Source organism: Diospyros lotus, chromosome 11 (assembly GCF_014633365.1).
Source record: "Diospyros lotus cultivar Yz01 chromosome 11, ASM1463336v1, whole genome shotgun sequence".
Lineage (NCBI taxonomy): Eukaryota > Viridiplantae > Streptophyta > Magnoliopsida > Ericales > Ebenaceae > Diospyros > Diospyros lotus.
Window position 1 is genome coordinate 32,369,672 of NC_068348.1, and position 25,180 is coordinate 32,394,851.

General features: G+C 33.4%; 1 protein-coding gene and 1 long non-coding RNA gene across 6 annotated transcripts; both read right to left on the bottom strand.

Moving 5' to 3' along the window:
- Positions 1–1,817: 1,817 nt before the first annotated feature.
- LOC127813521 (uncharacterized) lies at positions 1,818–11,228 on the bottom strand. The gene is made up of 4 exons (XR_008026113.1): positions 2,837–11,228; positions 2,618–2,733; positions 2,260–2,361; positions 1,818–2,165 (listed from the first exon to the last, which is right to left on the bottom strand). It is a non-coding gene; the product is annotated as an uncharacterized LOC127813521 (long non-coding RNA).
- A 1,193-nt stretch (positions 11,229–12,421) lies between these two features.
- Positions 12,422–23,382, bottom strand: LOC127813050 (uncharacterized). 5 transcript variants are annotated; one of them, XM_052353760.1, is made up of 6 exons: positions 23,153–23,342; positions 13,865–14,346; positions 13,642–13,768; positions 13,280–13,558; positions 13,082–13,195; positions 12,422–13,000 (listed from the first exon to the last, which is right to left on the bottom strand). In XM_052353760.1, exons 2-5 carry the CDS (start codon positions 14,344–14,346, stop codon positions 13,124–13,126), a joined length of 960 nt encoding a protein of 319 aa, XP_052209720.1. In that variant the 5' UTR covers positions 23,153–23,342; the 3' UTR covers positions 12,422–13,000; positions 13,082–13,123. The 5 variants fall into 5 exon arrangements, 2 of the variants coding, with proteins under 2 accessions (XP_052209720.1, XP_052209721.1); XM_052353761.1 differs by lacking the exon at positions 23,153–23,342 and having other exon boundaries at positions 13,082–13,151; positions 13,865–18,405; XR_008026044.1 differs by lacking the exons at positions 12,422–13,000; positions 13,082–13,195; positions 13,280–13,558 and having other exon boundaries at positions 13,865–17,856; positions 23,153–23,382.
- Between the last annotated feature and the right edge of the window lie 1,798 nt (positions 23,383–25,180).

The following is a 25,180-nucleotide window of genomic DNA, read 5'->3' on the forward strand; positions in this document are numbered from 1 at the left end:
AAAAAAAAGGGAGAAATATGTAGTGAGGGGGAGGTAAGTTGTAAGGGAGAGAGGAATGTCTTTCCAAATGATTTTTCATTGTAAAACCTTGGTTCATGTTTTTCAAAAACAATCTTTGTGGTTTTTGTTTTATTGGTATCTATTAGTTCAAAACATAGGGGGAGTTATTTTGCAAAAATGTTTTCATAAAATTATAATGTTTTTGTCATCATAAAAAATGAGGAGATTGTTGAGCCAATTTTTAGTAAAACTTGCAAGTTGCTCTAATCAACCTATTGTGTATTTTCATGTTTAACAAAACATAATTTTAGTAAAAACTATTTTTAGTATGTTTAAAACCCCTAATGGATTTTTGATACTTGTTAAGTATTATAGTATTTTGTGTATCAAAATGAACCAAAAAATGCTATTTGATTCTAAGTAGAATATTAGCACACTATAAGGGAACATATAAGAAAATGTTTTCCTTTTAGAAAACTAACTCTTGGTATTTTCATAATTAGTATTCATTATTGTGAAAATAATTTTTAGTGAATTTTTCAAGTAATGGAAAGTATTTTGAAAGTATGAATTTTTTAAATTAATAAATTGATAATTAACTCCTAATATTTTATATCCAAATAGTCATGGGCGGAGCGACGTGAGGCTCAGCGGGGACAATTGGGCTAGATTTTTTTTTAATTTATTTTTAACAATAGTTCATTACTAAAAATAAAGAAAGTTATATTATAGTTTATTATTAGAAATAAAAAAAAGTAAGTATTGAAGAAAATAAGTATATAATGGCCTAGTAGTAACTATCACAATATTTTTTACAATTTGCTCATAATTTTATTTTTTTACAATGATGATGCAAAGAAAGTAAAGTATTAAAGAAAATTGTAAAACAAAGAAAGCAAGTGTGAAGAAAATTTATATTGAAGAAAATGAATAAATTAACAAAACAAGTATTGAATAAATTGATGTTGCACAACTTCTTATGGATCCTAAGCTAAGAACTCTAATAATAGATTGCAATATCAATCTTCGAGATCAAATTAGAAGACTCTACTTGCAAAGAGGTCAGTGTCAATCTCGAAATCAAGACGATTTCACTATAAGAAACAAGATTTTTAGTGGAGGCCAAGACTGTCACTAAAAGCATAAAAACTCGTCACTAAAAGTTTTAGTGGTTGTCAAATTGGTTGCCACAAGATGTCACTAAAAAGTCTGTCAAAATAGTATTAGTGGCAATTATTGGCTGGTCGTCACTAAAAATACCCTTTTAGTGGCGGCCAAATGTGATGGTCAGAAAAAAGTTTTTAGTGACAAGCACAGTCCTCCGCCACTAATATCATTTTGTGTGACGGTCATGGTCATCACAAATAATGACTTTTCAATGACGACCACAGTTATCACAAGTAATAAATTTTTTGTGATGGCTTTGTTGATTGTCACAAATGATATGGTTTTAGTAATAGTGTTGGTCGCCACAAAGTGAACAATTTTTAGCGACCACATTATATTGGTTGCCACAAAAAGTGTTTGACAGATATTTTTAGTGAGAGTCATGGCTGCCACAAAAAAAGACATTTTTAGTGACCACTTTTTGTTGGCCGCCACAAAAAGTGATTTTTATAAAATTTTCCCACGGCTTGTTTTTCTATATTTTAAACCCTATTAATTTAATACATTGCATCCAAAATAAACACCATTCTAATCATCAAGAAATTTCAGAAAACAACTCTAGTCAATTAATAATTGACTAGCACTTTACATTTATATTGTCATCAAAAAAAGATATCTAGCAATTTACAATCACATTGTCATAAAAAAAAGACATCTAGCACTTTACATCAAAAAAAGAAATCAAACAATTAAGTCTATAGTCAATTGTTATTTCTAATCCTTCCTGCCCTAACATCTTCCATAAAAGCTTCAAAACTTGATTGTCTTTCTTTGACTTGGTCCAATTCTGTCGACAACGCTTCATTTTTCTCTTTCAAAAGTTGCATTTCATTTTTTAAACCATTATTATGTTGTCACATTTGTTCTAATTCTGTAATGAACTCACGAACACGTCCATGTCATTCTCTTCCCATTACTTCAAAGAAAATTTCATTTTCATCAATAGTTTGAGAAGGTTCTTCTTCAACTCTTTGGGTTACTAAAGATTGAATTTTGTCCTGAAATTTGATAATAAATAAAATAGATATGTTGTAACATAATACTAAAATATATATCACAATAACAACATAAACTGCTTAAAATAAAATTTACCACTATTTCTTTTGACGTGGAATCAACCATTGACCCGTCTTTTTTCTTGTGTGTCACCTTGAACTTTTCCCATGCAGACGGTTCGTGTCCTAATATTTCATCCTATATTAAATAGACAAGTTAATCAACCAAAAAAAAAAAAATTGTTAATGAGAAAGATGTATAAATGACTTAAATTATACTTGTTCAGCTCTAATTCGAGCAAAACTTCTAGTGCCTGTAGTTTTAGTCATTGTTTGCTTTGACTGATTAGACTTATTACGAGCACAAGAAACCTATATGTAAGACCAAATAGAATAATCATGTTTTAAATAATTAAAATGACTTGTGCATAAAAAAAATAAAAGGTATAGAATACCTGAAACTCATGTGAGCTCAACCAAGTGACAAATTGTCTCCATTGTCCTTGGTCGACAGTTGTTAGAACAAACAAAATAATAGTCAGCCTTCGTTTTCTTCAAATTCAAATTTCTCCTATACAAGTTAAAAGAAAAAGTTATTTGAAACGTTATAAGTCATGAAGAACGATTTAATACAATATCATATAAGTATAATATAGAATAATTATTAATCTTACCAGTATATAAGAATGCATTTTATTCTTATTGTCTTGTGGAACATCTTCCCAACGCTTGTAAGAAATTGGTGCATCTTCACATACTTTAACAATCTTGCCAATATGACTTGCAAACACATTAGCATTTAATCCAATGGCTTGACCATAATTATTGAATTCCAATGGCAATTTTTGACCAGGAGCCAAAGATGTTAGTATTTTATTCTTTGTTTTCCCTAAACCTCTTTTTCTTGCATTAGATGATGATGATCCTATACAATAAATATATGATAATAAAAACTAAAAATTAGTTTATCATTTTATAGATGAGAAAACCAAACTATTAAAACATAGCTAATTATTTCTTACCAGTGCAACTTTGTCTTGTAGATGGATCAAAATTAGGTGGTGTGATGAGAGTTTGTTCGTTGGTTTCAGCTATACCCTCCATTGGCTACAACATAGACTTATATATAAAAAGTGACTAAAGAAAAAAGAAACATTGAAATACACTAAGCTTTAGAAAAATAGAGGAAAAAAAAAAGAAACATATCAAAACTAAGCAACAAAGACATATACAATCAATCATCATCACTTAAAACTGGTTTTTGTTTTCTTCTTCCTCTAGTCTTTTTCTTTCCCTTAACTGAAGGATACATTCTTTTCCTTCGTTGTCTTGATGTCCCTTCTTCAAATGCAATCTCTAGTGGAATGTCACTTCTATGGCATGAAAACTCACAGTCATTTAGATTTGTATCTTGGGTTGAACATTGGCAAATGTTTGACAGATCATGTTGTTGAAATGGTTCATCACTAGTGGCTTCATAGGCATCCATATCATAAAAGTTCTGAGGTTGTGATTGTTGAACAACATACCAATTAGGTTCCCCCATTTCTCTTACATAAAACACCTGTTCAGCTTGGCAAGCAAGTATAAATGGTTCATTAGTCTGCAATGATCTATCAAAATTTAAGGAAGTGAACCCGTAGTTATATGTCTTGATTCCTCTTCCTTTATTGCATACATCTCTCCAATCACACTTGAATAGTATTACTCGTAAACCACCAAGATATTGCAATTCAATAATATTCATTAACACGCCATAGTAATCCATATTACCAAGGGTTGGGTTACCATCTTTCGCAGTTGCAAAACTATTAGTTTCCCCTCTCACGAAAACTCCACTATTTTGAGTTTTCAATTCCTTCTCTCGATCTCGAGTGTGGAACTGAAAATCATTAACAATGTAGCCTTTGTATGACAATGCACTATGATTTAGCCCTCAAGCAAGTGATAACAAATGATTGGTGACTTTGCCATTTTCTAAATTATACATTTGTGTCACCTATCCATTTAAAGAGAAATGGGTTAAATAACAATATAGTTCAAATGGATGGCATTGAACATGTAACCACAAAACATTTAAATGATACATATTGGATCTTAATATACTTACTTGATGCTCAAACCAACTTGGAAATTCTCCATTGTGAATGTTTTTTACGTTTCTAGGATGAGAATGGGCTAGAGATTGGACCACAAATTGTTTGTATTCTCTATTTTAAATTACACACAAAAAGCGGTAAGAGAAATTCCATGGAAAAATAATTGTTATAAATTAATTGGTGTAAAATATGTCAAAATTATCACTTACTCTACGAATGATTGGATTTCATCACAATTTTTAAGGACATATAATCGAGCTTGGGACCATTCCTCTCTTCCAAACTCACATTGAGTCGCTTTTCCTAAAGCACGACATGTTTGAGCAAACACAGATAATCCACCAATTGTTTTCACACCATCGTCGTTAGCATTTCTTTTAACGTGATTGAATTTTGTTTCACATCCTTTTAGGTATCTAGAACAAAAATTTAGGCATTCTTTTGCAAGATATCCCTCTGCAATTGAACCCTCTGGACGACTATTATTACGCACATAAGATTTCAATGTCCGTAAATACCTGTCAAAGAAATTGATAACTTAGATATCTAAAAAACAAAATTAGGCATTTTTTTTTTCCAAAAAAACTAGTATGAATAAGAACATGTACAAACCTTTCAATTGGATACATTCAACGATACTGGACAGGGCTGACAATCTTAGCTTCACTAGGTAAGTGAATAGGCAAGTGTTCCATAATGTTGAAAAAAGTTGAAAGGAATATTCATTCTAATTTGCAAAGAGTTTCAGCAATTTGAGCTCAAGTTCATTTAACCTTTCAACCCTCAATACTTTGGAACAAATCTCTTGAAAAAAGTTGTTCAATTCAATCAATGCACAAGAAACATCCTTAGGGAGAAGGCCTCGTATAGCAAGAGGGAGTAATCGTTGCATAAGAATGTGCCAATCATGACTCTTTAAGGACAAGATTTTGCGCTCCTTGATATTAACACACCTTGAGATATTCGACGAATAACCATCTGGTACTTTAACTTCTTTCAAATATTCACACAACATCAATTTTTCTTTTGAAGACAACATGTAACATGCAAGAGGTATTTTATCATCTTCACCAAGTAGGTGGAGTGTCTCTCTAATGCCCATCTCTTTCAAGTCCATGCGAGCTTTCTTACCATCTGTCGATTTTCCTTGAATATGCATGATCGTTCCAATGACATTGTCACATACATTTTTTTCAATGTGCATAACATCTAGATTGTGACGCAACAAAAGTTCTTTCCAATAAGACAGCTCAAATAATATACTTTTTTTCTTCCAATGTTTTAGCCAAGTATCATTAGAATTATCCCATTTTCCATTTTCAACAATGCATAATTGTTCAAACACATCATATCCATTGAAAGTTGTGGAGGTCGGTCCCTTCGTTCCACCTTCCCATTGAAATGAACTTTACTATTTCGCCATTTATGGTTCTTAGGTAAAAACCGACGGTGGCCCATATAGCAAATTTTTTTTCCATAACTTAGCCAATGAGACTCGGTGTGTTTGTTGCAACAAGGACAAGCCCACTTTCCCTTTGTACTATATCCAGACAAATTTGCATAGGCATGAAAGTCATTAATAGTCCATAAAATAGCTGCATGCATCTGAAAATTTTATTTCTTTGAGGCATCATACGTTTGAACACCGGCCTCCCATAACTCCTTCAATTCTTCAATCAAAGGTTGCAAGTAAACATCAATCTGGTTTCCAGGAGCTTTTGGACTAAGAATAAGTAAGGTTAATATGAGATAAGGCTGTTTCATGCACATCCAAGGGGGCAAATTGTATGGAACTACAACCACAGGCCATGTACTATGAGCAATGCTCATTGAGCCAAATGGATTAAATCCATCACTTGCCAATCCAAGTCTAACATTATGAGGTTCAATTGAAAACGAAGGATAATGCTCATCTAACTTTTTCCAAGCTTCAGAATCAGCTGGATGACGGAATAACCCATCCTTAACATGTTTATCTTCGTGCCATCGCATATCTGAAGCTGTTTTGGATGACATATATAGCCTCTGAATTCTTGGGGTCAATGGAAAATACCTCAAGATTTTTGTAGGTACCTTTTTTCCAGTTACATCTTTTTTTCCTACCACTGACTTCCACCTAGGAGCACCACATTTCACACATTCATGACAATTTGCCTATTCTTTTCGAAAAAGTATGCAATCATTTGGGCATGCATCTATCTTTTCATAATCGAGTCCTAAATCTCGGATGAATTTCCTAGCTTCATAATAAGAAGATGGGACAGTTTCACTCACTGGAAATGTAAATCTTATTATCTCAAGTAGCATGTTGAATGAATTGTTACTCCACCCACTTAAACATTTCAAATGCAATAGTTTCACAAGAAATGAAAGCTTCGACACATGGGTGTATCCTGGAAATAGAGGTTGTTCGACATCATGCAATAATTCATAAAAAAAATTTGCACTTGAGTTTGGCTCATTCTCGTTAGATGAATCGTGACCCATATCAATATTAACACCTGGCAACCCAAAGGCTTCTTCCAGCGTAGGACGCATATCCTTATCATTATTGTTGTCATCATCCTCATCACTAATATCTATCTCAACCAATACATCTTCCCCGTGGTAGTACCCAATTAACATAATTCTTAACTATTCCATACATAACTAGATGAAACTTGACATCATCTTGACCAAAAAAATATGTATTGTTGCATTGCACACAAGAACACCGAATTTTTCCATCTATGCATGGGTTTCTGAATGTGAATTCAAGGAAATCATTAACTCCATTCAAGTATTGGTCACAAAGTCTGTCATCCAATTGCATCCAACTCCTATCCATCACACTAATTAAAAATAAATATTAATAAAAAAATTAATATTCCTATTCAAAAAACTAATAAAGGAAACTACAACAAATGCAAGATACAAGTTTAACGTAAAATTTATAAAAGTTGTTAAACATCCATTAGATAGTCTAAACATAATGGACAAATAAACACATAAATTAGGGTGATCTCCTACCACCCGGAAGGAGTGATAAAATCCCCATTACTCACGGGGTATGTACATACACAATGTCAATGTACATATATATATATTCACTTAATATTCCATATCTATAAATTAGGGTGATCTCTCACCACTCGAAGAGAGTGATAAAATCCCCATCACTCACGGGGTATGTACATACATAATGTCAATGTACATATATATATATATATTCACTACTATTCCATACTTATAAATTAGGGTGATCTCCCATCACTCGGAGAGAGTGATAAAATCCCCATCACTCACGGGATATGTACATACACAATGTCAATGTACACACACACACATATATATATATTCACTAATATTCCATACCTATAAATTAGAGTGATCTCCCACCACCCAGAGGGAGTGATAAAATCTCCATTACTCACGGGATACATACCTCTTGCAATGCAAATACAATCCCAAATAACGCAACGATTTGAAAATAAACCAACACTACAAGGGAAATGAGAAGGGTGACAATATTAAATTAACAAAGAAATTATTTCATATTGCACATTGAACCTCTATTTAGATTAACAAACATCAATAATAAAGTCAGTCTAATTTCTTGTACTCATCCATAATAGCAAGATAATAAAGAAAATTTTGAGCTGAAAAAGCAAGAAACTAATTAAATGAATCATCCACAATATGTTTATATATATATTATGATAATATATAATTAATTAATTATCATCTGTTTATATACATATATATATATACTATTTATATATAAATATATAATAGTATACACAGAATGTTTGACCACAGTACTTTCTCAGTTTGTCAGGTAGAGGGTACTAATTATGATGATGCTTTCGGAGCTTTTGACAATCGCCACTAGCCAATGTTTCCACCTTCTCTTATTCTTCTCTTTCCTTGTTTAGTAGGCTGGTAATAGTGAACCAGCCCAGCCCATGCATGCCTTTGCTCAAGCTCAAACCTCCTGTTACTGGTTAGCTATGTTTGGGGTGCTTAATTAGGCCAACAGTTTTGCTTTCCTCTCCGTTGGATATTACTACCAAGTAAGTATCAACACAAGATGAATCTTATGCATATGTATATATATAAAATATTCCATCTTAATTACTTGAAAGCAACAGTGGGATTTTTCACCTAAACATGTATCATTGTTTGGATAAGAAGAAACTGAAGCATCCCTCTTTTTCCTTTCCATTTTCCTCCATATCTCTCTCATGCAATCATGTGGACCTTTCACCTCACCACTTCCATCTCGTTTCCTTCCCCACCCCACAACCCAGTGTCATAATGAGATTGAATTCCCCATCCTTCTCAATGTCAAAGTGACAAACCAACAGCAATCCCATCGAAATTAATAATAGTAAAATAATAATAATAAATTCACAGCATGTTGCTATTAATTAAAATATATATAGTACTAAAACAAGATATATAGAGTTAGTCACATAACTTTATTCTCAGAAAGAGTCTTTACCAGAAAGGGGCATGAATCCTTCCTTATTTAAATATATTAATTATAACTTCTGTTATACTCGCACTAACAAAATAATAACTAGTTATATATAAATACGATTCTTCATCAATGACCCCACCTCGAGTGGCTTATTAGGAATAACTTTAGATGCATTATCAACAATTTCAATTAGGGACACTAATTGAAATGCTGACTCACTTTCTTTTTCTTAACTATCTCAACACTTTTCATCTTATTATTTTCAAAAACAGGTTTATCCACCTGAGCGTTGGTCTTCTCACCCTGAATCTGTTCACATTTATTTTTTCTCTATTTATTTTTTTTCTTTTTCTTGGTAAGTAAAGCCCTATCCAGATTTTTCTTCTTCGTTCACTGCTGGAAGACAGTTTCTTCTCCTTTTTAACTACCACTTATGTGAGAGACAGTGTAGGAATTGAACATACTGATGAAGAGCTTAGTGGCTTAATGCAGACATCAGTGAACATTAGATATTGTATTTGATCTCACAATGTAGCGCTATTCTGTTATGAAATGAGACCGCAACATGGAAACAACCTTCTGGTGTAAGCATTTAGATTGAATTCTAATATTTTGGATTTTGGGGCTACTATCAGTGTGAGTCTTTCCACTTTTTAGTTGCTTGAAAGGATTCCTTTACCCAAAGAGGCATATGAATGTTTCATTTTGGTGGACCAATAGATAAACGGGAGGAATCATGATAATATGTAGCATTATGCAACATGCAACACAAGTAATCTAAGCAGGACTGTGGTTGCATCCTCTAGTAAAGGCAAAATGTTTGGTGGAATTATAGCTAGAGATTCTAAAGGCTAAGTGCAGTGAGCTAAAACAATTGCAAAAGAAGCACATTTATCGTTGGCTGCAGAGGTATATATTGCATATGATCATAATTATTAAAACTAATAATAATAATAATATTTTTGTTCTATTTAATTTAAAAAATGATCATAATTATTAAAACTAATAAAATATGTACTAAATATTTTATGTTATAAAATAAATGATTTAGATAATAAAATAAAATAAAATATAAAACACTCATGCTGATCCACTAAAAATTAGAAAACCACAAAAATCAAAAGCCCTATTACTCATTAGTCAGAGTGAAAAGATGAAGGAGACGCCAAGGGAAGGGAACCTCGTTCTCCATCCTGCATCCACTTCACTGCTCCCACTAAATAAATTCTAATTCACAAATCATTTTCATATAACAATCCGATACCAATAATGTTAACAAATAACTATTAGGTAAAATAATGTTGGACAAATAAAAAACAAAATCTGTTCAACTTACACACTTACAATAAAAACAAAATCTGTTCACATTTATTGAGAAAAAAAAAGATAATAGAATAGATTAATTTAATCATTTGTTGGTTCTCTAAGCACCAAATACAGAATATGTTCTCTACTGTAACAAAATCAGAGATAGACCTACTGGAGCTGGAGGCTGCAGTGGAGATGGAGACGGCGATGGTGTTGAGGCATCGGATGCGATGGCGGCGTTGAGGTAGCGGATATGGCGGCAGTAGCGACAACGTTGAGGCAACAAGGAGGCTACGACGGAGCCGGAGATGGAGAAGGAGATGGAGGCAAGATGTTGCGTTGAAGGAGACGGAGGCGATGGGGAATGAATGAGGCAGGAGAGAAAGAGACAGAGGGAGATGGAGATGGAGGGAAATGGATGCAGGAGAGATGAGGGAGGGAGATAAGGGGTAGAAAAAAATTAATTAATATAAATATGTTGTGATTTATATTTTACTCAAAAAAGTCAATTGTACCCTTACATTAAGACATATAAAGTGTACGCAAGGGGTGGAATGGGTTTTTTTCCCATTCAACCAATTCAGAGAAATTAAAAAAATAATAATTATTATTATTTAATGAAATCTTAAATAATTGGCTGTTCAGTCTCTCAAAACGGAATCTTAAGTGCATGTTCAGCCTCTCACTTTTTTAGGCAGCCATTAAATTAATTAATTAAGATAGTTAAGATAGTTGGCTGCCATTAATTAATTAATGTTACTGCCCACAACTTTTTTAGGCAGCCATTAAATTAATTGGCCATCGTCTCGTCGCTCCCGGTCGGTTTTCTTAATAACAAAAGAGCAGGAAATAATTATAACTTGTTACGCTAATATGTATAGATTCTGCTAATTATTTAATGAAACATATAATGTATTAATTAAATCCCTATATATCCCTAATCAGATCGATTGTGCTTATGCCAAAAGTTTTTAGTGACTGCCATGTTCGGTTGTCATAAAAAATTCACCTTTAGTGGCTACTACATTATGCCGTCACAAATAGTCATCTTTTAGTGGCCACAAACCCCGACCATCACAAATAAGCATAATGACTCAAAACACTTTTCCCAAACTTTTAGTGGCGGCCACATCTAGTCGTCACAGATAATATACTTTTAGTGACCGCAAGTTGTGGCCGTCACAAATAATGAACCTTTAGTGGCCCCCATTGGCACCCGTCACAAATAAGCTTGTTTGAGTGGTTCCATCCCCAAACTTTTAGTAGCCGCCATGTTCAATTGTCACAAATAATTCACCTTTAGTGGCCGCCACCCATGGCCGTCACTAATAATATACTTTTGGTCAATAAGATTGCTTGCCTGCCCCCAATTACAAATAATTCACTTTTAGTGGCTGCCATACATCCCCGTCACAAATAATGAAGTTTTAATGGCCACCATTGGCGGCCGTCACAAATAAGCTTGTTTCAGCTCCAAGCTTTTAGTGGCCGCCATGTTCGACCGTCACAAATATTTCATCTTTACTCACTACAAGAAAAGCAAGTTTTAGCGACGGAAAAATCCGTCGCTAAAACGTAAAATTTCGTCGCTAAACTAATTTGTGATAGAATTAGTGACAGACAAAAATTCATCGCTAAAAGTGGCGTCGCTGAAATTTAGCGACGAGTAATTTAGCGATGGAATTAGCGACGGAAAGTTCCGCCGCTAAAATTAGCGGCGGAACTTTCCGTCGCTAAATCAGCGACGGAAAAGACCGTTGCTAAAATTAGCGACGGACAATTTCGTCGCTAATTCAGTTAAAATTAAAATAAAAAAATGAAATCAGCGACGACCACTTTGCCCGTCGCTGATTTCCAAAAAAATAATTAAAAAATTTTAAAAATAAAAAATAATTTAAAAATAATTAAAAAATAAAAATTAATTCAGCCACGGGAACAGCCCCGTGCTAATTATTTAGAAAATAAAAAAATAAAAATAAAAATTATTATTTAAAATTATTATTTATTAATTTATAAAAAATTATATATATAAAATAAATTTATTATTAAATAAATTTAAAATTGTTGTTTATTTTATTAAATTAAATTATTAATTTATATATTTTAAACACTGATTAATTAAATAAATAGAAAATAAAAATAAAAATTATTAATTAATTAACAAAAAATATATACAAATAAAATTTTATTGAATGAACGGTATTGAAAATTTACTAAATTAATTAATTTGTATATTTTAAAATTAGTGTATTTTAATTAATAATTTATATATTTGTATTTATTCTAATTAATTTATTTATAATTAACAATTTATTTTTTCTCAAAATTTATTAATTAATTTATAGATAAAAATAAAAATAAAATATTTTAAATTTAAATTCATATAAATATGTAAGAAAGGAATATGAAATTCAAGTAAAGAAAATGAAATTTACATAAAATACATAAATATTCGATTACACTTAACTATCATTATCCTCATCATCCTCATCACCTTCATCATCTTCATTATCATCAATTCGGTCTCCACTCGATGGGCCTGTCGATGGTCCAGCAGCAAATGTAGATTGATTAAATACTGTCGCCATCATTTGATTCATTTGGTCCTTCCACGCCGCCATCTCTTGCTGCCACTATCGTAACTCCGCATTCTCCACAGTCATATGGGTGATTGTCTGTCTCATTTCTTGATTTTGGTTGCACAGCTCCTCATTTATCTAGGTGACCCTCAAATTCATTTGTTCAAAATCATGTGACATGGACCCACCACATGAACTATTGGAGGTGCTACGAGATCCACCCGGGTAAGACTCTTTACCTTGAGACCCGAGGCCGTAAATACGACCCTTTTTGTTCCTACTAGATACAGCCTGATAGAAGAAGTGGTGCTGGTCGACTGCAGGTGAAGAAGGCAAATCACTGTCGACAAATGCTGAAGATGTCTCTGCATTTAATCTCTCAAACACCTCCTACATAAATTAAAACATCAACACTTTTAAGTAATAATTTTTTCATTAAATTTAGTTAATAATTTATATAAATTCAATTACCGCAACGCCTTTTGATCTGTTATCAACCCACACTTCTTGACCTTAATCATCCTTCTGAGTATGGATTTTTCTGAAAAGTTCAAATTCAGTAGGCTCGCGATTTAATTCCCTTGCCTACAAGACAAATGTATAAAATAAACAAGATAAAATAAAAACCATCATATAAGTTCTTAAAATTACATTTAAGTAAGACATTACCATCCTTCTTCGACTCTCAGTGAAAGGAATGGATCCGCCCGTGTGAATTGACCCACCAGTCATAGAAGCGCGATTTTTTTTATTTTGTTCAGCCCTTTTCTTGTATTGCTCATCATTCCACTTTTTTTGCAATGCCCTCTGCACGTCCGGATCCATCCAAGCACCCGTATTAGCACCACTTTTAATCTTGTTCAAACTGTTTTGGAAACTTTTTTGACCTGACGCATTCCAAGTGATCCATATACGATCACTCTCCTCCGGTTGCCACTTGTACTTTTTCTACAACATGTTAAAAAAGAATGAATATGTATAAAATTATAAATTTAAACTTTTATATAATTAAGAATTGCAATTATACTTACACTAAATTCTTCCAACCACATCCGTCGCGTTATTTCTGGCACTTCATCCCAATGAATCCAAGGTTCAGTATATCGTCTCTTCCAAATCTTTGTTTGATCAGCTGGTGGGCCAACAGTAGGAATAAAACTGTAAAACCAGGCATATTAATAAAAAAAAAAACCATGCATTTATGTGTTTAACAATTGCAAACATTTAATTTAAAACAATATATAAAATACTCACTGATCACAACTCTGATTACAGGATAAATTTGTTCGTCCATCAACTTGGTCGGTCTCTGTTGACTCAGATGGAGTCGCCTCAACATTCTGTCCAGGAGAGAAGGACGAATGATGTGCTTGAGGTGTCGGTATAAATGGGAATAGATATGATCCTCCAAAGGGATGAAAAGTCAGCATAGGCAAAGGGGCAGATTGTGGTTCAGTCTGGGATGGGTGGGATGTGGGTAGAACTATAGGAAAACCTATAGGAAATGGCATCGCACCATATGGCTGTTGAAACTGAGTCATGGGTACGAAACCCTGTGGATGCGATGGATGAGGGTATAAAGAAGTAGACGAAACAGCATGTGTGGACACAGAAGGAGAAGAGTGTGAACCAGCACTACTGAAATCCGGAGAAGGAGTGCTCCTATAGGATCGATTGGTACCTCTAGCTCTACTACCCCTACCTCTACGTGATCCGAGAGAAGAATGGCCTGACATCTGTTTCGAGAATCACATGAAAAATACAAAATTGACAAAACATACAATCACAAACATTAAAAAAGACAAAATATTATATCATAACATATACAAGTTAATTTACAAGTTGAAAAATAAATTAATCATCTTCTTCAACATATTCATCCATGATTTCAGCATCACTATCTATGTCATCAGACAATAACTCTTTTTCATCGTCTTCTGATATAGATTCATCCTCTGCATCATCTTCTTCTTGCTAAGCGACATCTGAAACATCTATTTCCTCAACTATACCATCTAAATCTTGTAAAGTACTTGTAAAGTTATAATTTTGATCTATTTGAGACGATTCTAGTATCTCATATTCTTGAAAGGGTTCTTCCATGTTGGCTTCGGGAGCAGTTATTGTACCTCGTGGCTTTGTTTTAATAACGACCATCCAATCATGTTTAGCATGGCAAGTGTCGGGATACGACGCGTAATAAACTTGTTCAGCTTGTTGGGAAAATATGAATGGATCATATTTCTTATACTTTCTTGACGATCGAACCTCCACAATACCATACTTATCATGAATTTTGGTTCCCCGAGGACTCAGATCATACCATTCACATTTAAATAGAACTACCCTTTTGATTAGTAAGCCTGCATATTCAAATTCAATAATATCTATGATTTTTCCATAGTAATATGTTTCTGAAGATCCAACTCCTGTCCCAGGCACGCAAACACCATAATTTTCGATAGACCTACTATTACTCCATTCGACGGTATGAAATTTATATCCATTAACAAAATACATTAGCCAATGTCGCACATGTGGAGTCGGTCCCCATCCTATGTTCTGAATTAATGGATCCGTAACTTGCATGCTAAAATTCACTTGATACAACGTTTGAATCACTTAATATTGTATACTCAAATTCAATTTAGAAAATAACCTAACTAACATTGAATTAACGTACATGCTGATGGAACCACGTAGGAAAATGTTCGTCGATTTGAACATCTATTTATTTGTCGGTGATATTTGAAGATAGCTCGCGTAGTAAGTTGGTGTATATGCTAAAAAATTAAAGTTACGTATTAACTAAATAATATGAATTCAATATAAACTTATAAATATATTCATTTAAATTTTAATTCTTATTCGATATAAGGTTCGACCTCTGGAGTATTCAGCAAGACATATAATTTGGCAGCTTGAAACTCTTTTCCATCCATCCACCTAGTTTTCATTGGACCAGCAGTACGGCCTGGATAATTGAAAATGGAAATTTGTGGATATGAAGAATCTCTCCCATCATCATTTCGAGGAACTCTCGTTCTTCTTGATTGAACATTTGGTTTAAAATAATATGAACCAAACGTAGACGTCTCCTCAATCAAATATGCCTCGCATATAGATCCTTCTACACGAGCTTTATTGCGGACTTTCTTCTTTAAAGTGTTGAGAAACCTAAATAATTCCAAGATCTTGTCAACATATAAAAAATTAAGTTATTTTAAAATAAACATGGTACAACATTATCAAATGTTATTACCTTTCAAAGGGATACATCCATCTGTATTGTTGGTCCCTCCACTTTTGCTTCGTAAACTAAATGTATTGGCAGATGCTCCATTGGGTTAAACCATTCCGGAGGGAATACACGCTCTAATTTGCATAAAATTATGGGTATATTTTGTTCCAAGGCATCAAGGTGTTCAATCCTCAATACTGTTGAACAAATGTCTTTAAAAAACTGACATAACTCAGTAACCAAATTCCAAATTCGATCTGGTAATGCTGCAAATGCCATTGGAAGTAATCTCTCCATGAGAACATGACAATCATGACTTTTCAACCCAAATAACTTTGCATTTCTCATATCAACACATCTACCCAATCTGGAAGCATATCCATCAGGGAGATTAAGTTCTTTTACCCACTTCAAAACACTTAACTTCTGCTCTCCTGTGAACATGTATTGCGCCTTAGGTTTCCAATACTTACCCCCACTACGGTCTATTAGCTCAAGTTCATTCCGTCTACAATATTCTTTCAAGTCCATTCTGGCCTTTGTATTGTCTTTACTTTTACCCTTCACATCCATTATTGTATTAAAAAGATTGTCAAAAACATTTTTTTCAATGTGCATTACATCTAAGTTGTGCCGGATCATATTATCTTTCCAGTATGGTAATTCCCAAAAAATGTTCTGTTTGGTCCAATTATGTTCTACACCATACCCAGGCATACCACAGTCTTGTAACTCCAATATAGATGGAAAATTACAGACTCTTTGAAAAACATTATCTCTATTTAACCGAGATGGTGGAGAAGAATTCTCAACTTTGTTTTTTCGAAAAGCATTGGTATTTCTCCGAAATACATGATCCATTGGCAAGAATTGTCTGTGACAATCAAAAAATGACGTATCTCCACCATACTTTAGAACGAAAGCTTTAGTTTTTTTCATACAATATGGACATGCTAATTTACCAGCTGTCATCCAACCAGATAACATTCCATATGCAGGAAAATCATTGATGGTCCATAATAAAGCAACCTTCATCATAAAATTTGTCTTTGTTGAAACATCATAAGTTAAAACTCCTTGCCACAACAACTTCAGTTCATCAATTAGAGGTTGTAAAAACACATCTATCTTATTTTTCGGATTTGATGGAGCTGGAATAATAGCAGTCAAAAAAAGGAACTCTCTTTTCAAATACAATCCATGAGGCAAGTTATATGGAGTCACAATGACTGGCCAATAAGAATATGAGCGACCTGATTGACTATACGGGGTGAACCCATCTGCACAAAGACCAAGCCTAACATTTCTAGGATAGGCAGAGAAATTTAGATAATTCTGATCAAAATGTTTCCATGCTTCCCCATCAGATGGGTGAGACAATACACCGGGCTCTCTTCGACTTTCATGATGCCATCTCATGCTCGCAGCTGTAATGGTAGAAGCATATATTCTTTGCAATCTTGGTATGAGAGGCAAATACCACATTTTTTTTTATAAGAAATTTGTTTAAATTTTTCCTTCCCACTTCTTACTGGTTTGGAACGAGGATGACAGCAAAACTTACAACTCATCTTGGATTCGTCATCTTTATAATACAACATACACCCATTTGAACAATAATCAATCTTCTTACAACCAAGACCAAGTTGGGAAACCAACTTCTTAGTATGATAAAGATTAGTGGGTACATGATTATCAGTTCGCATTGTTTGATGCATAAATTACATGATTTCATTATAACAACCTTCAGACATGTTATAATCGGACTTAATACTCAACATCCTAACTGCAGCAGAAAGTTCACTTTCTACTTCGCAATTCGGATACAAGGGAGCTTGTGCAGCAGACAACATGTCATAAAATGCTTGTGCATTTTCATTCGGTGTTTCATCTACATTGTAAGTCTGATAACTAATTCCACTTCCAGTATCATGCATCGTATATGGCATATTGGATGGCCCTGCCGCATCCATTACCATCTGTAATACCCCATGTTCGTATGACGCTGCCACGTAATTTTAATAAGTTTAGAATATCGAAAAATGGATTTTATAGCAATTTCAGGTACCGAATCAACTATAGGGAATGCCTCAGAGTGAAATTGTCTAAAGAAAATTATATGGTCTTGACGACCGTTCCGAGATAAGATTTATGGCATCGAAAGAAATCGAATCGGGAACAGTTTTCGGTACAGCTAAAATACAACTGCCATTTAGGTTGTAAAACCGAATCGTTGTAGCAGACTCCCGAAAAATCAACGGAACCCTAGGGGGGCTCCGGTTTTGCATAATGAACAACCCTTCAGTGGTTTGGGGATGAAACGATAGCCCGGTAAGATCACTGGGGTAAAATCGTCATTTTTAACTAAGAATTGGATTATTAATCTTGCGTTTTTAGTATTGTAATGCAAATAAATTCGATAATTAAGGGCATAGTTACAATTAGATAATTATTTAAGTGAAATGGAAATGAATTTTTAGAATTTTAAAATATAATTTTTATTATATAATATAAGATTATATATATGTATATAAATGTGCTGTGTGTGCTCTACAACTATAATGGCTTCGCGAAGCTTCTAAGCTTTAATGGCCAAGATTGTGGCCGCGAAATGGGGAGATTGTGGCAGCGAGATTTAGGGAAGAAGATATGGCGGCAAGATTTAAGGGGTTAGCAATTAATGTGATTCACATATATATAGATACATTTCATACAGCAACCCGCCTATAAATAGGATGCATTCGGCCAAGAGAAAGGCAGGGGAAGCTCGAGCTCGAGCTCGAGAGAGATGGAAGAGGGTTCAGAGAGGTAGAGATAGAGAGAGAGATCAGAGTGAGAGAGTGGGAGATGGCCGAATACGGCCATGGCCGAGAGCTCCATGAGCTGGCCGAGAGGAAATGAGGCCGAGAAAGAACTAATGCAAGGGAGAAAGCTCGGCCGAGAGCTTCACCGAGAGAGTTGAAGCGATCGAATGAGAGAAAGAGAGAGGTCGAGAGAGCTTGGAAGCCACGGCCAGCAATGTTTCAGCGGCCATGGCAGCAACTCGAGCGGCCATAGCCGTAACGCAGGGGCCGCTTGCAGCAAGCACGCGGGCAGGGGCGATCGAGGCAGCGGATGCGTGAAGGGGGCCGAAGGCCGCAGTGATGGTGCGAGCAGGCCGCCAAGGCAATGGAGGCATGACTGAAAATGGCTAGACACGCAGCAAGCATGGCAGCACGCAGGTGTACGCTCAAGGAAGCTGGTGGCGACGCGGGTCGATAGCAGCAGGCCGCGATGGCGCGGCCGTTCGGGCCGCCGGGAGCAAATAGCGGCCAGCATCGAGCGGGGCAGCCGCGAAGGCGGCTCGGGTATGGAGTTGCAGGCGCGCAGCACTGTGCGAAGAAGCGGGAGAAAGAAGAAAAGGAGAAGAAGAAGAGGAAAGAAGAAGAAGAAGAAGAAGAAGTAGAAGAAAAAGAAAAGAAGAGAAGAAAGAAAGAAGAAAAGGAAAAAAAGAAGGAAAGGTGGTTGTGCGCAAAACAGAGGAAGGAGATGATGAATAGTAGAAGAGGAAAAAAAAAAGAAAAAAAAGAAAAAAAATAGGAAAATAATGGGAAAAATTATAGAAAATAGGAAATTATGTTTTAGTAATATCCCGGAGATTTTGGAGAAGAAAATGGCTCGGACACGCTTTTCAGGAATATGGCATGCATATCGAGGAAACCGGAGATGCTAAGTTAAGGTGAGTAAAATTCTCTAGAAAATTTTAGAAATTCCAAAATATTATTTTATGAATTGTCTTAGAATAATATTTGAGAAAATATTTTAGAAATATTTAGTTTGGATTTATTGAGGAAAAATAGGAAGAAATGGAGAGAAAATTATAGAAAATGTCAGAAATTATGGAAAATAGATTTTAATGTTTATTTAAATAATTATGGTGATTAGGATGCTTTGAGGCTGAAGTTGAAGAGATTCGTGCAAATTTTGAGGTTGGCATGCAAATCGAGGCGAGGCACGGATATCGAGGTAGCCCGATAAGCTCTAAAAGGTAAGTGGCACTCCCCAATTAAAGTTAGTTTTTATGAAAAATGTTTAGTTTATGTTTTCTCGAAAATGTTTACATCATATTGACATGCTATGATATGTACCCCACACGTAGACTACATCCATGACATGACTATGAAATGCATAAATACACGTTGATATCATTGATCACTCGCATTTGAGGCCGTAGGGCGTACAAACTGGCACCGCTACTTTACCAAGGGTGCACCCATACACCTCGGCTTCGAAAGAGGGGGCCGCTAAAATGGTAGGTAGCATGAGGGGTGTAGTTGACACTTACGAGGTAAGACATTGCATACACACATGACATAGCATTATGTACCCTTACTTAAATGATTCATCATCTAACTTGGGTATTTGTCCCTGGAATATTCAAATGTTCCAGGTAAAGATTGTAGCAGGTACGAGGACAATTGAGGCATGAAATGGCACTTATCGGAGTGCATGAAGAATGAAATGTATGTTACGTAGCCCTTGTATTTAAGTTCTACTAGTTTAGATTTTGAACGTTTTGAGGAATGTTAAAGATGTAAGAACTTATGATTAACGTTAAGATATCAGGTTTCGATTTTTGCTTCCGCATTTGATGTGTATAGTGATTCTCTTACGAGAAAAATGATTGGGAATTCTGGGACGGATTCGAGGTATGATGTGGTTTAGGTTTAGTGTTTGAACGAAAAAAATTTATTGTCCCGGAATTGTCCCAAGTTATAAAACGCGCTTGAAAAAGCGGGGCGTTACACCATCTGTTCATACGAATTAAACTGATCCCTAAAATTGTCTTCTCTATAATATTCATTTTCAACAGCCGATGGAGCCACAACGGGCACTTCTTCCCCATGATGTATCCAGTAATAATAACTCTTCATGAATCCATACTTGCAAATATTATTTTTCACCTCATCGACTGATTTGAACCTCAAACATTCACATTTCGTACAAGGACACTTTAATTTTCCTCCTAATCTTATGAAACTCTCTTGGGTAGATGCAAATTGAATAAACTCATCAACACCTTCGTAAAATTCTCGAGTGATGCCACTCCTTCGTAGATTGCATCTATTATCAATCCACTTACGATGCGTCGGTATTTCCATTTTAAATTCTGTACTATATAACCCAAAAATACAAACCTAAAAACAAAGTCATCTTCAGTACTACAATAATATTTGCAACCTATTAGTATATTTGTCGATAATTGACAATCTAGCTAAATATAATTCATTTTTGATTCATCGTAACAAAAATTATATTTAATTTAATTTTAAATATAATTTCTTATTTATTGATATATTATTTCTTATTTATTTATAAGTATAATTTATTATTAAATATTATTTTCTACATACAACATTTTATTTATTTATAAATTATATTTTGGTATTTATTTATTAATATTATTAATTTTTAAATATTATTTTATAAACTTGTATTTAATAAATAACTATTTAAAATATCTTTATATATTTATAATATTTATTTACACAAAACAAAATTAACATAATAATTTTTTTATCTTAAATTTACATATTTTTGAATGCTTTCTCATTTAAATCATTAATAATATTATCATAATACACAATAATATATATACAACAGTTATCATTATAAAACAGTTATCATTATAAACGAGAAACCTATCAAGATTACACATTAACAAGTTATCATAATAATATTCACAATCATACTATCACAATGTACATTAATAATATATTCAAGTAACATGTTATCATTATAAATAAACAGTAAAAAGTATTATTTTACTGTTTATTTGATCTTATAAAAACAAATATAATGCACTCATAAAAACAAATATAATGCACTCATAGTAATCAAGTAACAAGTTATCAACTATTTTCTTTTTTTTTTTAAGTTTCCAAAATTTGAAACCCAACAAGACTACCTACACTATAATATAAAGATTACCCTAACAAGTACTGTAAATATGTCCTCTACAACTAGGATTCAAATTTTTTGAGACTAACTCATTATAATTTTTATATGTTTTATCTAATGCACATATTTTTAGGTAACTACCAAATTATTTTTAAATAATATTTCTATATATTATTTTTTATTAATTTATAAAAAAATATTTTATAAATTAATTATTTTTAGCCAATTAATGGGGGAAGAGAGTTTGGTTGAATTTAGCCAATTAATTATTTTCAAAGTTGGGAGGGAAGATAGATTTTGACATCATAAAAGGTGGAGTAATGGCCTTTGGGAGAGCTATTGTTTTGGTCTTTTTGGAGTACGTTCTAACGATGAGGGACTAGGCTGGCTGATTGTTTTGCTGTAACTGCTTGTGGAATAGTATAGTCCTCAAAATTTTTCTACTCTCTCTCTCCCTCTATATAATAATAATAATAATAATAATAATAAGATGAATAATGATGTTTTAAGTACTTTGCTTTTAAGTTACTTGCATTTTTTCTATTTTCAGTATTGTTCATTCTAGTTTTCTATTTTGCTTGAATACATGCTTGGGGATTCATTTTTAGATAATATTTTTTATTTATAAAATATTCTATTTTATTTATTTGACCAAAATTTACCTTTTAAACGTGGACATCTAATAGTTTTTCCTTATGAATTAAAAGATTTTGATTCTTTTTGAATATTAGATTTAAATTTTATTTTATATTTTTTAATTTTAAATATTATTTTTACTTTTAAATATTATTTATATTATATAATTTATTTCTTTTTACACTTTTAGAAAAGAAAATATTCTTTTTACAAATAAATCGTATATTCATTTTATTTTTATATGTAAATAATATTTTATATAAATAACAGAAATAACATTATTATTTTTTTAATTGTATATACAAAGTTATTACAATTAACAATTAACGTGTAAGGTGTAACAGTTAATTTATCCTATATTTTACAATTACCAGTTATTTTATAACGTGTAACATTATTAATTTTTTTTCATTACAGTTAACAATTATTATTATTATTATTATTATTATTATAAACAGTTATTATTATTTTTTCTCATTACTAACGTGTAATAGTTTTTTCTTATTATTATTCTTTTTAACAATTAACGTGTAACAAATAACTAACAAAAATATTTAATCAAGTAACACTTAATCAGTCTAAATTAACAGTTCTAAATATATAAAAGAAATCGAATAATCTACACTAAGATCTATAATTTTATCTCAAAATATTTAAAGATGCATTTAACAATTAAAATGATAAAATATTAAAAATATAATGTATAAATAAAGAAAGAAAAATACCTTCTAAATATTGATGATATTATACTTGTGGATGAGCACGAAACCACAATGAAGGCTAAAATCACAATGAAAAAATCGAAATCTCTTGCCAAATGAAAATCAAAATCACAGCCGAGAGAGAGAGAGAGGGGGGGGGGAATGTGCGAGATACATATAGAAAATAAGGGTAGTAAAATTAGGTGTGGGCGGGCGATTTTTAAAGAAGGCACTAGGAGGGGGCGAGAATTCATATTAATATTTTTTTTTTTGGGGGGGGGGGGGCGCTGTCAAAGGCGCCGCGTCGGGTGGGGCGTGGTAGAAGAGGCGGGCACGTGCGCTTTGGAGGGGGTCGGGAAGGGAAGGGGGTGGGGCGCCGCGTGGCGCATCCGGGGAGGGGGATATTTGGGGGGGGGCGACCACGTGGCGCATTGGGGAAGGGGGTGGGGCGTCGTGTGGCGCATCCGAGGAGGGTGATATTTGGGGGGGGGGGGGGACCGCGTGGCGCGTTGGGGAAGGGGCATGGGGGTTGTCCAGAAATGGGCCGCCACGTGACGCGTTGGGGAAGGGGGTGGGGCGTCGTGTGGCGCATCCGTGGAGGGTGATATTTGGGGGGGGGGCGACCGCGTGGCGCGTTGGGGAAAGGGCATGGGGGTTGTCCAGAAATGGGCCGCCACGTGGCACCCAGAGGGGAAGGGGGAGTGGTCCAAGGGGGGCGGTTGATTTAGGGAAAGTGGGTTGATTTATGGGGAAGGGAAATGTCAGGACTTTATGGGGAAGGGAAATTGGGGGAGGGGCCGCACTGCTTGTCGTGGGAAATAAATGACAGAGAAAAGGGGAGAGGGGGGGGTTGAGGGCTTTTTTCTTTAATATGTTTTGTTTATATTTTTTTATTTATTAAACTAAATTTAATTTATTTCAAAATTATTATAACAAAATAATTTTTAATTTATTTTTATCTAGTAAAGTAAAATAAATATAGTTTCTTATTATATTTTACACATACACTTCTTCACATTTTTACTCAAAAAATAAAATTTTTAACCAAATAATATAACATTATATTTATATTTCTAATTTTATAATTATATTTAATAAATAATTAACTGGATAACAATATCTATAACATTATATTTGTGCTTCTCATTTTAACATAACATGAAAATTTTAATTTATCTATAAATAATTACAAAAGTCAAATAATCTATAATGTAAAATTTAATTAATTCTTAAATCATCATAAAAAAATAATTTCTAATTTACTTTTTAACTATTGAAGTTTATAACTATTGAAGTGTAATAAATATAATTTTTTATTACACTTTAGACATATACTTTTTTATATTTTTATCAAAAAAATAAAATTTTTAATTAAATAATATAATATAATATTATATTTATATTTTTAATTTTATAATTATATTTAAGAAATAATAGATTTATGAGGAAGAGAAATGGGGGGGGGGGGGGGGGGGGGGGGTTGGTTATGGGAAAGGGAAATGTCAGAGGGGCAATGGGTGGGTTTATGGGGAAGGGAAAAAGGGGGAGGGGAGGGAAAGGGAACTGTCAGAGGGGCAGTGGGTGGGTTTATAGGAAGGGAAAAGGAGGGGTTACTGTGTGCCGCTGTCGGGGGGGGGGGGGGGGAGTTGGGGGTTGAAGGCTTTTTTTTATAATATGTTTTGTTTAAATTGTTTTATTTATCAAATTAAATTAAATTTATTTTAAAATTATTATAATAAAATAATTTTTAATTTATTTTTATCTAATAAAATAAAATAAATATAATTTTTTATTACACTTTACACATACACTTCTTTACATTTTTACTCAAAAAATAAAATTTTTAACCAAATAATATAACATTATATTTGTATTTCTAATTTTCTAATTATATTTAATAAATAATTAATTGAATAACAATATCTATAACATTATATTTGTACTTCTCATTTTAACATAACATAAAAATTTTAATTTATCTATAAATAATTACAAAAGTCAAATAATTTATAATATAAAATTTAATTAATTCTTAAATCATCATAATAAAAA

Coding starts and splice junctions, on each gene's coding strand:
- LOC127813050 (XM_052353760.1), bottom strand. CDS start 14,346: ATGTCAGGCCATTCTTCTCTCGGATCACGTAGAGGTAGGGGTAGTAGA. Junction 13,769..13,864: donor TGTAATCAGAGTTGTGATCA/GTGAGTATTTTA, acceptor CTGGTTTTACAG/TTTTATTCCTACTGTTGGCC. Junction 13,559..13,641: donor TGTGGTTGGAAGAATTTAGT/GTAAGTATAATT, acceptor AACATGTTGTAG/AAAAAGTACAAGTGGCAACC.